The 14,745-nt window shown below is 37.0% G+C and overlaps 2 protein-coding genes across 4 annotated transcripts; both read left to right on the top strand.

Annotated features, from left to right (window-relative positions):
- Positions 1 to 301: 301 nt before the first annotated feature.
- LOC102075757 (uncharacterized) lies at positions 302 to 4,972 on the top strand. Of its 2 annotated transcripts, none has more exons than XM_005454826.3 (6): positions 302 to 702; positions 2,494 to 2,838; positions 3,183 to 3,341; positions 4,417 to 4,512; positions 4,607 to 4,638; positions 4,754 to 4,972. In XM_005454826.3, the coding sequence occupies exons 2-6, from the start codon at positions 2,502 to 2,504 to the stop codon at positions 4,907 to 4,909; spliced, it is 780 nt and encodes a 259-aa protein (XP_005454883.1). In that variant the 5' UTR covers positions 302 to 702; positions 2,494 to 2,501; the 3' UTR covers positions 4,910 to 4,972. The 2 variants fall into 2 exon arrangements, with proteins under 2 accessions (XP_005454883.1, XP_005454882.1); XM_005454825.3 differs by having other exon boundaries at positions 302 to 992.
- Positions 4,973 to 8,529: 3,557 nt separating this feature from the next.
- Positions 8,530 to 13,897, top strand: LOC106098570 (CMRF35-like molecule 1). Of its 2 annotated transcripts, XM_013274265.3 has the most exons (7): positions 8,530 to 8,605; positions 8,698 to 8,822; positions 8,907 to 9,230; positions 10,903 to 11,022; positions 11,115 to 11,150; positions 11,231 to 11,379; positions 12,147 to 13,897. In XM_013274265.3, exons 2-7 carry the CDS (start codon positions 8,750 to 8,752, stop codon positions 12,723 to 12,725), a joined length of 1,281 nt encoding a protein of 426 aa, XP_013129719.1. In that variant the 5' UTR covers positions 8,530 to 8,605; positions 8,698 to 8,749; the 3' UTR covers positions 12,726 to 13,897. The 2 variants fall into 2 exon arrangements, with proteins under 2 accessions (XP_013129719.1, XP_019215309.1); XM_019359764.2 differs by having other exon boundaries at positions 8,533 to 8,822.
- The last annotated feature ends 848 nt before the right edge of the window (positions 13,898 to 14,745 follow it).

Genomic DNA, 14,745 nt, shown 5'->3' with positions numbered 1-14,745 from the left:
GAACCCATGTATTTCTGCACAGGATGTTAACATTTGTCCTAATTCAATAAAAGTATTAGTAATAGGTTATTTAATTTGTTTATTTAGTGTTTTTGGTCTGTTTTACCAGATTACATGATAAAGCATAGACATACGTTAAAAAACTTCAATGCTTCCTAAAAGTCATATCTTTATTTCAGTTTTATACATTGCACATCACAGATTTTGCTCACAACATGCAGGACTAATCTGGGCTAAATAAAAAGGGCCATGCAGCCCTGGTTCACTCAAGGTAATGTCTGTAAAACAAAGATATAATAAGTAAATTTCCTAATAAAGTTATAATATTGAGATATTGAGAAGATGCAGCATTTCAGTTTTTAAGCTAATAATAGAGATAACAATGCCAAGAAGATGCCTTGGATCGGCCCCTCCTCATTTCAGTTAGTTTCTGAGAGTTCATTGGGAGTATTTTAATGAACACAAGTAGTATTTTCTTATATAACTGTGGTTTGAATGGCTACCTTGCAATATGAAAGAATCCTCAGACTGTCCTCTGATACCCGTGACATGGTCAGCAGAGTCTGCTTGTTGAGTTTGATGCCCTTGAGCTTCATGCACTATATGTACTAAAACAAATGGAAGAGCCAGTGGTGAAGAGTTCATACCCTGAAAGAGTCATGAACTAATTCTTCTTAGAAGACTGATGAAAGCTTCCATATGGTATGTTCCCTGTTTCTTTCTCTCTTTTTTTTAAGCTAAAGAGGGACGGTCAAACAACATCATGCCCATTTAATAATGACAGGAGCTGAAGGCAAACAAGATGCAATCGTTTCTTGGTACAATCACAGCTTTGTAGCTTTACTCAATCTTTGAGCAGTGAATCAGATGACTAATTTGAGGCAGACTGCTAGACATTTCTGCTGCGCTATTTATTTTTTTTACTTACCTTATTTTCTACTCGGATAACAAAATGAAGCCCCTTCATGTCCTTGTGTTTTTTTGCTTCTCAGGTGAGTTTTGATCAATTTTATCCAGAGACGTTTGTTTTAATCAGTAAAAGCTATATTCTATTTTTAATGTGTACTTATGCATGAAGTGAAGTGAAGAAATAAATGCAATATGTGTAGGTTAATAATTTTTGGAGTTATCTTCATGGCGTTTTCTTAAATGAAAATGGATCATTTTGATCTGTTAGAGCAGTTTTGAAATTGTCAGGTCATCTCCAGTAATTTCTAAAATAGATAGAATATTTTACTTTTAATGAATATCTGATTAATTGAATTTATGTGAATTATGAGGCTATTCTTAATACAATCAAAGATTGGTCTAATATGATATATAGACTTTAACTGGTTTTTATTTGTAATGCAGCTGCAGTGACTTTTTAAACTCTAAAAAAAGATAAAAACTAAATTTTGCGATTGTTTGCAATGCATACAATATAATCATAATGTTAAGCCATCAAAAGCGATCTTATTCAGTATAGTTGAATGTACTACTCTTATTATAGTATCATCTTAAAATCATCTTAAATTGATATGTACAACAAGAGAGTAAGCTAAGATGTTTGGTGTAATAATTTTCGTGTTATATTAATTATAAGTTGCAGTCATAGAATTATTAATAATTATGCTTTTTTAACTTTATTACTTACATATTTATAATGAAATGGCAACATAATATTTTAATAGAGTGGGAAAATGTTGTTATTTCAATGCGATGAATTGCAGGTATATTAAAATATGAAGTAGTCTGTATTTTTAATTTTTTTTTTAAAAATTTAGTCTTCAGTCACATTTTGATTAAGTTTCTGAAAGAATCATGGTTTGGGTTAAAATAGTCCCTTTCAAAATAGTAAACAAATATCAGAGAGCTTGTCTGGCAGAAATCCTCAGAGTCAAACTGTTTATCTTTTCATCAATGTTTTCATGCTTGAGGATACTTAACTCTGGCTGTGAAATAAAAGGTTTCTTTGTTTAGCCTCTTCCCTGCATGGAGATGCAATTTTTTTCTAATTTGCAGAGAATGTTTGAAAGATTAGAAGTCTACAGTGCTTTCTTGTAATGACATTTAACTGTATTTTATAATCTCCTTGACTCAAACCAACAGTTAACTGATCTTATTTCTATAGCAAAGCAGCACTCTTCTCAGGGCATTTTATATCATAAGGTAAAGCTAAAGAGAATGGTTCCCTTGGAAAGAAAGAAACTCAGCAGTGTTAGACTCAGAGGGAAAAAAGCCTGAACCATTTGGGGTGAGGAGAAATGGAAAGATAGAAGACAAGCATTCAGAGAAAACAAACAGTATAAAGATGACCCTGAGCAGGTTAGTAGGGTGTCATGTGGACATCAAGTTTCACTTTGAATGAAATGAAATGGTTTTCCAAGATCAAAATGCATGAGAAGATAAAGAAGTCAGTACAGCAAGAAATATAATTTGTGTTCACCACATTTGTATGCTGGTTAGAGCCAGTGTTAAGCTGTAACCAGGCCTTCTTGTGTCAAACTGCAGTTGTGGGTATGGAGGCCTCAGAAGTGCTGGAGGTGAGCGGCCGTGTTGGAGGTGAGGTCTCCATCCACTGCTCCGGTAGCTGGAACAGAGACAGCGGTGCCAAACACAACAGCATGTATTTCTGCAAAGGAGTCTGCTCCAGTGAAAGCATTCTCATTCAGAGTGAGAGGAGGCGATCCACTGTCGTAAGTCAAGGGAGATACAGCATTAACAATGCCAGAGAAGATGGAGTCTTCAATGTGGCTATAAAGAAGCTGGAGAAAGCGGACACAGGGAGATATCGCTGTGGTGTGGAGAAAACCTTGAATGTGTTGTATCAGGAAATCAATCTCATAGTTGTAGAAGGTAGGTAAAGTTTCCTGCAGGTAAATGACCCATTTTAAGGTTAAGGTTTTAACTGTAGGTTAGCATAATGTAATCATTTGACCATTTTTGTGCACAGCTGGACTATAAAACCAATGAAAATCTTTGTCTTGCAAAAATAAGATTCATATGATCAATTTGTGGATAGGCTGGAGGAGACAATAGCTAATGTTGAGCCCACCAGTATGTGGCTGGCATTTGCAATACTTAACTAAATTAAGACTGAAATGTATATTAAATTCTTTATTAACAAAGTTAATAACAGTGTCACATGACCCCACAAGCATTATTTCTCATCAGTCTGCCTGCGTCCTCTCCTCTCAAAGCTTCCACTGTTCCCAGATCTCCTTCCTCCACTACTATCATTCCAAACAAAACAGCACTTCTTTCACATGACAGCTTTACATCCAGCACCGAGCAATCACCAGCACCATCTTCACCCTCAGATGGAAAGAGAAACAGACATGAAGCATCCCGACTCACAGGTATTTCAAGGCCGCATGGATCTGATAGCAAGTTTAACAACAGCAAATACAGCATGTATGTATAGCAAAACTCTGGATAAGAATGGTTTAATCTGACTCAGATTTGTACATACACCAAAGTTGATTTTTTGTGTGCTGCAGCATAGCATTGCTTCCAACTGATGGCATGAAGATACTTCCTCAGTAATAACAAAATAATGACATTCCACAGTCTTGCTTACACTTTCTCCTTTTCGTTGTTTTGATGTGTTCATGGTGCATATGTCATGGTTGTATTTGTGGTACTCACAATCTAGCTACAGATGGATACCTGTTCAGGGTCTACCCTGCTTTTTGCCCTATGATAGCTGCGATATGCTCCAGCCCCCTGCGACCTTGATAAGGATAAGTGGAAGAGAATGGATAGAACTTTAAATTTTACTTGTAATATAATAATTGTTTTAGTGGTTTGGGTTTTTGGCTTTCACCAAATGTGGCACTGTTCACATGACAAACATCTCCACTTTGGTCTCATCTGTCTAAGGGACATAGTTCCAGAAGTCTTATGGACATTCAGGTGAATACCTGACAGACCTGCGAACTACTAAAACTAGTGCAAGAGGTAGTCCCACTTACACTAGCAGCACCTGGCTACTGCTTTCCTTCTTAATTCCCATGCAAGCACCAAACATTTGCTTAGTTTTTCACACAGTGCTTCTCCATTTTGGTTTAGGTTTTGTTAAATAGATAACAACACAGTATAAAAAATGTCATGTTTTGTAGTTCTCCTGAGATAATTTTTAAATGTTGTCATAGATTAAAAAAAAATGTAACAAATGAAAATTTAAAGTTTTAACTAAACTGTCACATTTGTCACATAAACTTTGGCAAAGTGGTACACCATAAAAGTAACTTTACTCCTAGAATACAAGGAATATTATCAACAGAAATAAACTTTAACATGACACAAGATATTGATCAGTGCTTTTTTTCCATAAAAATGAGAAGATTTAAAATGTGTTTAGGACAATTGTCTTGATTTGTTTTATGAACTTGTTGTTCTCCAAACTAAAGAGAAGTCTTTTGTTGCTTGCAGATACCACAATGGTCATCATTGTCTCAGGGAGCTTAGCTCTTCTGGTCTGTGCCATCATCCCTGTTATTTTCTATGGACACTGGCGGAGTCACACAGGCTAGTATCACAAGTTTAGAAACAGTAAAGTATAATAATTCCATGGCAGGGTATTGTTCAGGTACATGACAAATCTTCTTGTTTATCTCAAAAGGTCCGAAAAGAGATGAAGACAACAAGGGTGAGGTGAGTGACCATTTGTTATTCAACTATTTTAAAACTGAGTTTCCATATCTAAAGGCTGTTTCAAACATTAAAGTTCACTGCTCAGAAAATAGCTTCAATGGTGATTTATTCACAGGGTGATCATCGGGAGGAGAATACAGATGTTGCATCTGGTCAGGTTGCAGTGGAGCTGCAGGCTTTTGATTCAGATGTTGCTCCAGAGACCGATGATAATTACACCTCCGAATATGCTGCCATCTACCAGGCACAGGAACCTCAAACCATGGACTGAGAAGTCTTTTTTGTCCTGACAGCTTATTTTCTTCTTTGAATTTTACATAAAATAAAGTAACTATTTGACTATAATTCTTTTTGGATCCTTTAGTTGATTTTATATCATAAACAATAAGCTGAGACATTAGAAACATGAACAACAGCATAAAGAACTATGATTAACAACTTAAAGGTTGTATTTCTAAACGCAAATTCAAAGTGGTATCATAGTCATACCAAATGATGGTGCGACACACAAGCAGTATATTCAACCTTTACACTTTCTTCTAGCAGCCTTTACAGAATGTGGCCTTAGGTCACATTTGTTTCATTTAGCTTGTCTGTTACTTGCTGTCACATCGCACAGTTAACTTAAACCTACAGAAAGCAAATAGAAGAGTGACTTTACATGTTTGTATGCAGATTATTTAGATGGACATAAAATATAACTGTGTATCATACGTGCAGTATAATGCAGCATAGGTGTAAATTATTTTGGTTGGATTATTCATAAGGAGACAAAAGGAAACAAAAATTATTAAAACTTTTGTTGATATGAAAATATACTTTTAGTTTATAAAGTGGTGTTGCTTCAGGATTCTTTAAAGAACATAATGTTCGTAAGCACTGTGACCACACGATGAGTCAGACATCTACTGGTACACACATGCACGTCTGCTACAAAATGTTGACTTCTTTGTGGCTTACTTGCTAGGAAGGATGTGTTTGGTGACAAAGTCATTGGGGGGCACAGTCATTTCTTAAACCATTAAACGACAACTCTGAAAGACAATGACCCATATTACTGAGCTTTCTCAAGATAAAGATTACTTTGTGTGTGCCATTTAATTTGTTCTTTAAAAAACAACAAGATTTTCTGTCATTTAATGCTGTTACATTCTTGGTCTAAAGAGGGAATTGAACGCAACAAGAAAAGTTGTTGGTTAGGAAGTCCAGAACCCAGTTACAAAGAGAGGAGCTCAGTCCAAGAGTCAGTAATTTATCAGCAAGTGTCTGTGGGATCATTGTGTTGAAAGCAGATGAGAAGTCACGAAGAGCATATGGACGTTCTCTCCTAGCCCTCCTCATCACCCGTGTCCAGAACATACAGCCACAGAGTTGATGACACAATTTAAAAAATTGAAAATCGACCTGAGGCCTAGGGTGTGAAACCCTAGGCTGCTGTTACTGAAATTTACCCCATGTTTTGCATGCGCGATACCCACACAGTGGACCAATGTGTCTATTTCACGTTTTTCCGTGATACTGGGTTGGGAGGTAAAAGCAAACATAAAAAGTAGAATGTTTGTTATTTTGATATGAAAATATCTTCTTTAGTCTATAAAGAAGTTCTGCTTTAGTTTTTTTTTTTTTTTGCTTTTATTGTTTATTTTATTTTATTTTCACTTGCTACACACGGGACAGACATGACTGGGGGAAGAAAAGGGAGAAAGAAAGAGAGGTAGGGAAAGAAAAACTGTGGGGAAGAGGAACGATGATAAAGGGCAAAAAACAAAAACCAACAAAACAGACAAAAATACATATATCAATCACCTGGATCACCTGTTGAGAAAGAAAAAAGAGAAAACAAGCAAAAAAAAAACAAAAACAGAGCAATATAATAAACAACATCATCGTGATAATCTATGTGAATATAACACAAAATACTAAATACTGAATATTATGGTGCAGCACGTAGGATGGACAGCGCACAGTGTGCTTTGAGGTAGGAGCCAAAAAGGGTGTAGTTTGTGTCTGTGAGCACCTGTGTGTACACCTGTGAGCATGAGCGCGCTTGTATTTAAAAGGTTCCTTCATGTAATGATCTGCTAGAGGGTGTGGGGGCCACAGCCCCGTCCTCCAGGGCATGAAGCAGGTATGGAGGAGATCCAGGCCCCAGACATCCAGAGGCCCTCAGAGCACAAGAGACCAAGGAAAACCAACGGAGGGGCAACTGTGCCACTCTCCCGGAAAGAGCTGAGGAGAGCCCCAGATGAGGGGTCACTCAGCAGCCGCGGAGCAGAAGCGGTGGTGGTGGGGAGATAGGCCTCCATACCTTGGAGGCCCATACCTTGGGCCTTAAAAAAATAATTTGAATAAGCTCTGTGTGTCACAGAACAGCCAGAGGCTGAGTACCAAAACTGAACCCACATTCAGAGAACCCAAAGCGGAGGCTGAGGAAAGGTTTTAACAGTGTTTTATTAACCAGGACAAGGATATTATTTACAGTGGCACTTGACTTAAGGCTTGATAAATGGGGCATGGGGTCTTGGTTTGGAGAGAGGAGGAAAAGCAGAGTGACAGGTCCAAGAAAGCAACGGGAGCTGGACTGGTGATTAGGTACGCAGTGGAAGAGAGGAGAGCGGCGTTAAAATGGTAACCAGTGAGGAGTTCTGGAGAGATTGGAGGCTATGAATTTCTTTGTCTTACTGTGCAGGTGGGAGACGGAAGCGTTGAAGAAGAGGTGGTGCTGACCGGGTGGGTTTGGTGGTGTGTGTCGGCTGGTTCTGTGGTAGTGTGAGGGCAGGAGGGCAGGCAGGTGAGGCAAGGAGATAATTCCAAAAAGCAGGCAGGTGAACCAGATTTACAGGATGAGTTTTTCAGCGCTGTGGAATATCCGGGAGCAACTAGAACACAAGGTAAGCAAAGCACTTGAGAATTACCGACATGAAGCGTGAGGCCTGGTTACCAACAAAGAGTTGTTGACGAACTGGCAAGGAAGCAGTGTCAGTGAGGAGCTTAAATCTCCAACCTAATTGCCTCAATCAGCTCCAGGTGAGGGAGGCTGTAGGCCCTGCCCATGGGCCAGTGGAATTCCAGTAGAATTTTACATCCACACACCCAGACCATGACACTGTGACCATTTATCAGTCAGATATTTACAGGTGTACATATGCAGATCTGATTTCTCTGTGACTTTAATGTAAATACCTAGCCTATTTGTTTTTGGCTCTGAACTTTGAGATAGGATTTTAATATTTTTAGGTGCTAACTGTACTAATTAAAACATCAGTGTCTGGTTGTATTGTGAAAGGATGGTAATTACAGAAAAATATGTCTTCCAGAAAAGAGTTAATGAGGAAAATTGTTAATACTTTCACACGTATCTGTCTAGTTACTGTCTCCCAGAAATTTTTCAGTTTTTTAAAATATCAAAACTTTTCCTCAAATAATATTAACAAAATCCACAATATTAAAAGAAATTATGCAATATGCCTATTATATGAAACGTAATGGATATATTATCACCCCTCCTTTTAATTAGGTTATTTTAAAATTTTGAGCATGGCACCACTTTTGGAACTTGGAGCTTCTACAGGTAAAGTTTTTTTGGTTAATGATTGATCCACCTTTGAAGTGAGACATACATGCAAAAATGTGAGAATCTACTGATGTCAGCACAACAAATGTCATTTACCCAAATGAAAATTTTATAATTGATTTAGCAAACGTTATTTTCTATAATGTAAACAGATATAACAACACAACTTATGTCTTTGCTGCTGTCAGAAACACAGTTTAAAGAATCTCTCATAAAAGAAGTTGCGTTGGTGTCATTTCCTTCCGTTTACCCCTCCAAACCTTCGCTAGTCAGATTAATCAGATTAATCATATTAGTCACATTTTCACAAGCAGACCCTGCAGAAGTGAGTCTGTCCTCAACCCCTCATCTAGTCTGTGTGTGCATTGTGGCTGCTTTGTGTGCTCATGGCCGGTTCGTTCTGCACTCGTTTTATTATTTAATAACATCGTGAAAGTGTCAGTGAACATATTTGCTTACTAAATACCAATTGCTTTCATGACAAGGTGTAAAGTGGTGGATCATGTGGACATATCTGACCACTGTTTAGGGTTGAAAATGCCAAAGGGAACGTCGTCAATTTTTTCAGACACAATGAAGACCATTTCATTCATCTCTTGCCTTTGTTATGGTAAGTGACTTACCAAAATCAACATTTTAATTCATTTAAACATTCATTTTGATGCTTTAAATCTTGTCACATGAACATTTTTAGCATGCACACTGACTGACGGAGCCATAATCAATGTAGAGGGATTTGAGGGGAGAAATGTCTCCTTCCAGTGCAAACACAAAATTGCATCGAACAGCAACAAGTATTTTTGCAAAGATCCATGTAAAAGCGAAGGAGAAAAACTGGTTACTGTAGAATCTGGCAGAAGAGCAGAGTCAGGGAGAATAACTCTGGTGGACTCTGGGGATGGATCCTTCAATGTGACCTTCAGTCATCTCCAGCTGTCAGACTCACAGAAATACTGGTGTGGAGTGGACAGGCTTGGTTTTGACACATATACCAAGGTACAGCTCACAGTAAAGAAAGGTACGTGTATTGTCTTATCTAACTTTATCTCCCTTTATCTTGATGAAAGATGATCAATACCATTAATTATTATTTTATATATTTATCTACATTCATGAAGTCAATGTTCCACATTAGTGGTGTGCTGTGTCTAAGTTAATTTAATTTAAGTTTTGTACAATATTATTTATTCATAATTATTAATATTAGCATACTTGGGATTTTTGCCAGTACTAAACAACAACAATCAAAACATGAGAAAAATATGATTTTGATTTTAGTGCATTTTGTAACTTTTATAAAAGTTCATAATCCTGTGGCTCCCAGTATATTTGTCTTGTGACATGGCTGGAGCTCCTTATGTTTGATGAGTCACAAGGAATTTTTTGGAATTGAACACTGACCTCCCCAATTCCAAAAAAGTTGGGACACTGTTAAAATGTAATAAAAGCAGAATCCACTGATTTGCAACTCCCATAAATCGGTATTTTAATTACATTTGAACACATATCAAATGTTTAAACTGAGAAAAGGTGCTCTTTTAAGAAAAATATTAGCTCATCTTTAATTTGATGACAGTAACACGTGTCAACAAATTTAAACATATAGGAACTAAAAAGACCAGCTGCAGGACTTTTGGGAGAGGAACGTTTTTCTATTCTTATCCAACACAGGATTCTAGCTGCTCAACAGTCCTGAGTCTTTTAATTTAATTTTAATTTTACAATGTGTAAAATGTTTTCAGTTGGCTAATGGCCTGGGCTGCAGGCAAGTGAGTTCAGCTCTTCAACTATGAAGGCATACTGTTGTGATAAATTTAACATCCAACTCAACATTGTTCTGCAGAAATATGAAAGGCCTTTCCTGAAGAACACGTTGTCTTCATCGGAGCATATGTTGGTTTAAAATCTGTATCTAACTTTGAGATCTGATGGTGCCTTAAGCCAGTATCAAAGCACTAATGCACCCCCACACTAACAACGATGCAGGCTTTTGAACTGAGTGCTGGTAACAAGCCACAATTTTACATTAAGGAACAATATTCTCCTATTGTTTCTCAATTCATGGACATAGTTTTTGCAGACTGGTGAACCGCTGCCTTTTTACTCTATTTGCCTCTTCAAGATGACTTTTTATACCCAATCATGTCACTGACCTGTTGCTGAGTTAGCTGCAATGTTCCTCTAGTGCTTCAGTACTATGTGCGTTTTCCTTTTGTTGCTTCTGTCTCAACATGTTTAAAATGTTCCTGTCATCAATTTCAAAATGAGCTAATATTTTTCAAGAAATTGTAAAATGTATAATTTTAAACATTTGATATGTTTTCTATGTTCTATGGTGAATAAAATATGGATGTATGAGATTTGTGAATCATTGTGTTCTGTTTTTAATTGTTACACAGCCTCTCAACCTTTATTTCTGGTCAATCATCACTTGATTAAGGGATTTAGTACTTAGCTGGTGATCCACTGTATAAAACTACTAAACTCTAAATGCACAAATAAGTTAAAACTAACACCATGTGGAAGGAATAAAACTGTGAATACATCAGTATTAGTTGTTTAAAAGTAACTGAAAACTGTAAACTAATACTTATAATATGAATGAAAGACATTTTTTGGTGTTAAAGGAACAATTTATAAGTAAAATTTCAATAATCTCAATACCTCTGCTACCGTTCTTTGTTATACAGCTGTTGAAACTGAGACGACTCTCGTGCCTGATGTTTCTTCCACGTCGACGTTTCAAAATATCAACACACCACACTTCACAACTGGACCAGGAACCATGAAACATACAGAAGTGTCAGCAGGTATAATGAAGATGGCAAAATGAAATTTCAGTCTACATATAAATAAATTGCTGAATAACTTAAATGCAATGACATTTCATTCTGTCTTACAGCCTTTACTACTGAAGCAGAACCTAAAATCAGTGGAGGTAAAGTTCAGTTTGAAATTATTACTTAAAGATTTTGCATGAATAAGATAATAAGATTTGATAATTCTCTTTTTCATCAGGCACCATCATCTGTGCTACTGTTGGGGGTGTTGGTCTGATTGCTATCTTGCTGCTGACAGTATGCTTCAGGAAGTCCAGAAAAGCCTCAAAGCATGAAGTACAAGTTTACTGCAGCAGCATTGAGCTCAGCAATGCAAACGAAACAGAGGTATGCATCAGAAACTGGAGATACTATGCAAAGTGTCTCTAAAAGTAATCACTATTAAACAAATGAAGCATGTATTAATGTTCTGGGTTGAATATACAGAGGTATAATGATATTAAATCACGAGACACTTACACTTCTGGATTCTATATTTTGTCACTGCACAACTAACATACTGTTAGATGGAAAGAAAAATACCACTCATGTCTGTGCTCTAAATACAATGCAAAATGCTGGAGATGGTTAACGAGCTTGCCAAAGAAGCAAGAAGAAACTGGTATTCTGGCTCCATTCACAGATAAAAACAAATATATTGGTGCCTCTTTAATTTCTGGAAAATCAAAAAACTTAAGTTACACATCCTGTCCAATAAATTCTCTGACACACAACCAGACTGAAAACACACTTTTCTATTGGATGGATTCAATTCTGAGCATGATTGTAGGTGTGCCACTTTGTGCTGTTTCCCTTATTGTTTCTGTCTTTAAACTAACTTAATTAATTCATTTTCTCTCTGTTGCTTTTGAACACGTGGGTGTCCTAACAGTAGAGCTGGGGTGAGGTAGATCTTGGCAGCTCTGTTCATGATGGTCCCGTGACACTTACAAAAGATTTACAAAACTTCCGAATGTTACATGTTTTGTTGCACACTGTACTCAATCAATCTACAAAATAAAAATAATTCACGTTATGCCAGAATTAAATGTGAATGAGGAAATGTAGGACATATAAGAATGTGCTGTTGTTTTTTCTTTGTTCCTTTTCAACAGGGCAGTTGTGGGTATGCTGCCATTGACAAGAAGACAAAGTGTAGTAACAAGTCATCTGAGAGTTCCTCTGCCTGTACTCACCAACAAAGACAGGATCCACCAACATCTGAACCCCTTTGCACCTATGAGAACATCACTTTCCCCAAACTTCCTGCATGTTCAGGACATTCGCCAGCAGAGGAAAATGACTACGATATTAACACTGGGATCTACATCACTCCTTTGCCAGCTTTTGAATATGAAAGAACAGGTGATGGCACTTGTGGAAATCACACAAGAAAACATAACATATGTTTCTCCAACCTTCCTACACATTCAGAAAATTCACCCACAGAGGACCAAAATGACTATGACATTTACTCTGCCATTTACATGAATCCTTTGCCAGATATTATGTATGACACAACAGATGATGGCACTTGTAGAGACCACACGCCTAATCCTAAAACATGCAAAAATACAGAGAGCCCCGCAAACAGTGCATCACCTTGTGTCTCCCGTACCCCCTGTGAATCCAGCGAAGACAAGCCCGGATCACGTTGGTTTGGTTTAAACTTATCAGGAACAAATCAGAGTTAATCTCATAGATATGATTTGTATCTATTGTCATCTTATTAAGCTTGTACATGAAACTGTTGATATTGTTTCTATAGCTTTAGAGTTGAAATGACTTTAAAAAATTGAGTCTTGTTAGATTCATTCGATTCAAACCACTGCTCTGTGCTATAATTTCTGTAATAAAATAGGGTCAACATTATCGAACTCTGCACTAAGGTGTCACAGGACATGCACAGAGATGAGTCTACTGTCAGAGGCCGTGAGAAGATATTATTTGTATCCTTGTTCACTAATGTTGTTTCTTTTCTCTGCTGATTTTGCAAACCTGACTGAAACTCTTCAAAATCATTTCTCTGCAGATGATCAGTTAGCTGTTTTACAACTGTAATTTTTGAGATATTGTAAAAGGAAGGTTGGAGATTAGCCTCTAATTAGCTAAAAGAGTTAGGTCAAATAATGGCTTTTTAAGTAATGATTTAATTACTGCTATCTTAAAGGCCTGTGATACGTAGCACATTAACGGAGATAGAGTGATCATATTTAAGATAGAAGCATTAATTAATGTTATGAATTCCTTGATGGTTCTAATCATTAGCATTTGAATAAATATTGTCATTAAGATTAGCACATATATACCATTCTGCCTTGAGTTTAACGCCCCCTGCTGGACCACGTAAATTGTTATTAATGTGACAAGTGTGCATTTGCTTAGGGGTTCCTGTACTTAATGCTTTCTGTTGTTTATTTATGCGTTCGAAATCATCATACTACTTATTCATTATACTAATACTTTTAATACTTTTGCACGATTTTGATGAGTTTGTGTTCTAAAGCCAAAGTTTGTTTATTAGGTTGTTCCTAGTGTAACCACGTGTCATGTAGTCATAAGATGACCGATTATATATACATGTTTTTGTTGTTTATTGCTCCCCTTGACTTGTTGTAGAGTAGATTAGGAAATTTAAAGAAACTTTGATATTTCCCTCACAGTTGTATTCTTATATTTAATATATAAGCTTTAGCTTCACTTCTCTTTGCTTTCACATTATAGTAGTGGCTATACAATCTACCTTAAGCATCATCAAACAGATACATGCTTTTATTCCTCCTATTGTATTCTTTTGTTTTATATATTTTCACTCCAATTCAATGGTATATGTTGGTAAAGCTTAAAATAAAGCACCTGAAGCTTGGACGCTATATCCTATCTCTTGTATTCTTTTGAATGGAGTTTGACCTGCTGCTGAATTGTGTACCTATGCACACATGCACACACAAGAAGAGCAGGACAGTGAAAATGTGGATACGCAGCTGGCTAAACTATGCTTTTGCAGCAGATTGCAGTGAACAGCAAACATGGATGAGAAATGCTGGAGAAGCCCTTCACTGAAGGGATCACTGAGTATAAAAAATGAAGCATCAGTTAGTTCTCGGCATTCTGGTTCTACACACTGATCAAAATCATCTGTAGGTTTGTCATTAACTTTGACAAAATGAGATTAGAGGTTAATTTTGATGTCCTGCAGCTGCTATTGCCCAAAGATATTGGAGGCAGCAGCAGAGTACCTGTGTGAAGAGCTTTGCCCAGGAAAAGCCACTCAACAAAACTACAGGCCATGGATAAAACATGTGGATGGTTATGTCAGGGACTACGTCTTAGCCAGCAGCCTGAAGTGACCTTGCATTTGGCACATGATGAAAAACCAGAGCACCTGGTGTATGACGCAATGATCTTAGAACACCTTGAAGGAAGAGGACAACAAATATATTAAAAGGGATTCCTACTCTCTGTGACTGGATGTTAAACTAAGGTTAGAGATACAACAACATCCCACCTACTCCTGACCCTCACTTACCTACATATATAAAGAAAACTAACAATTATACTGAAAAACAACAACACTAGTCTCCATTGCAGGACTGCATTAAGAAAGCTAAAGCTCCTGCATAAGATAATTGGTGCTGTTTTGCATTGTCCAAACCATCACATGAACAAGCTAGAAGGCTATTGTTAAAGTATTTTATGGAGAGACAAAACCAA

The sequence above is a fragment of the Oreochromis niloticus genome, linkage group LG6, assembly GCF_001858045.2.
Source record: "Oreochromis niloticus isolate F11D_XX linkage group LG6, O_niloticus_UMD_NMBU, whole genome shotgun sequence".
NCBI classification, from domain to species: domain Eukaryota; kingdom Metazoa; phylum Chordata; class Actinopteri; order Cichliformes; family Cichlidae; genus Oreochromis; species Oreochromis niloticus.
This window is presented reverse-complemented; position numbering and strand designations above follow the sequence as displayed.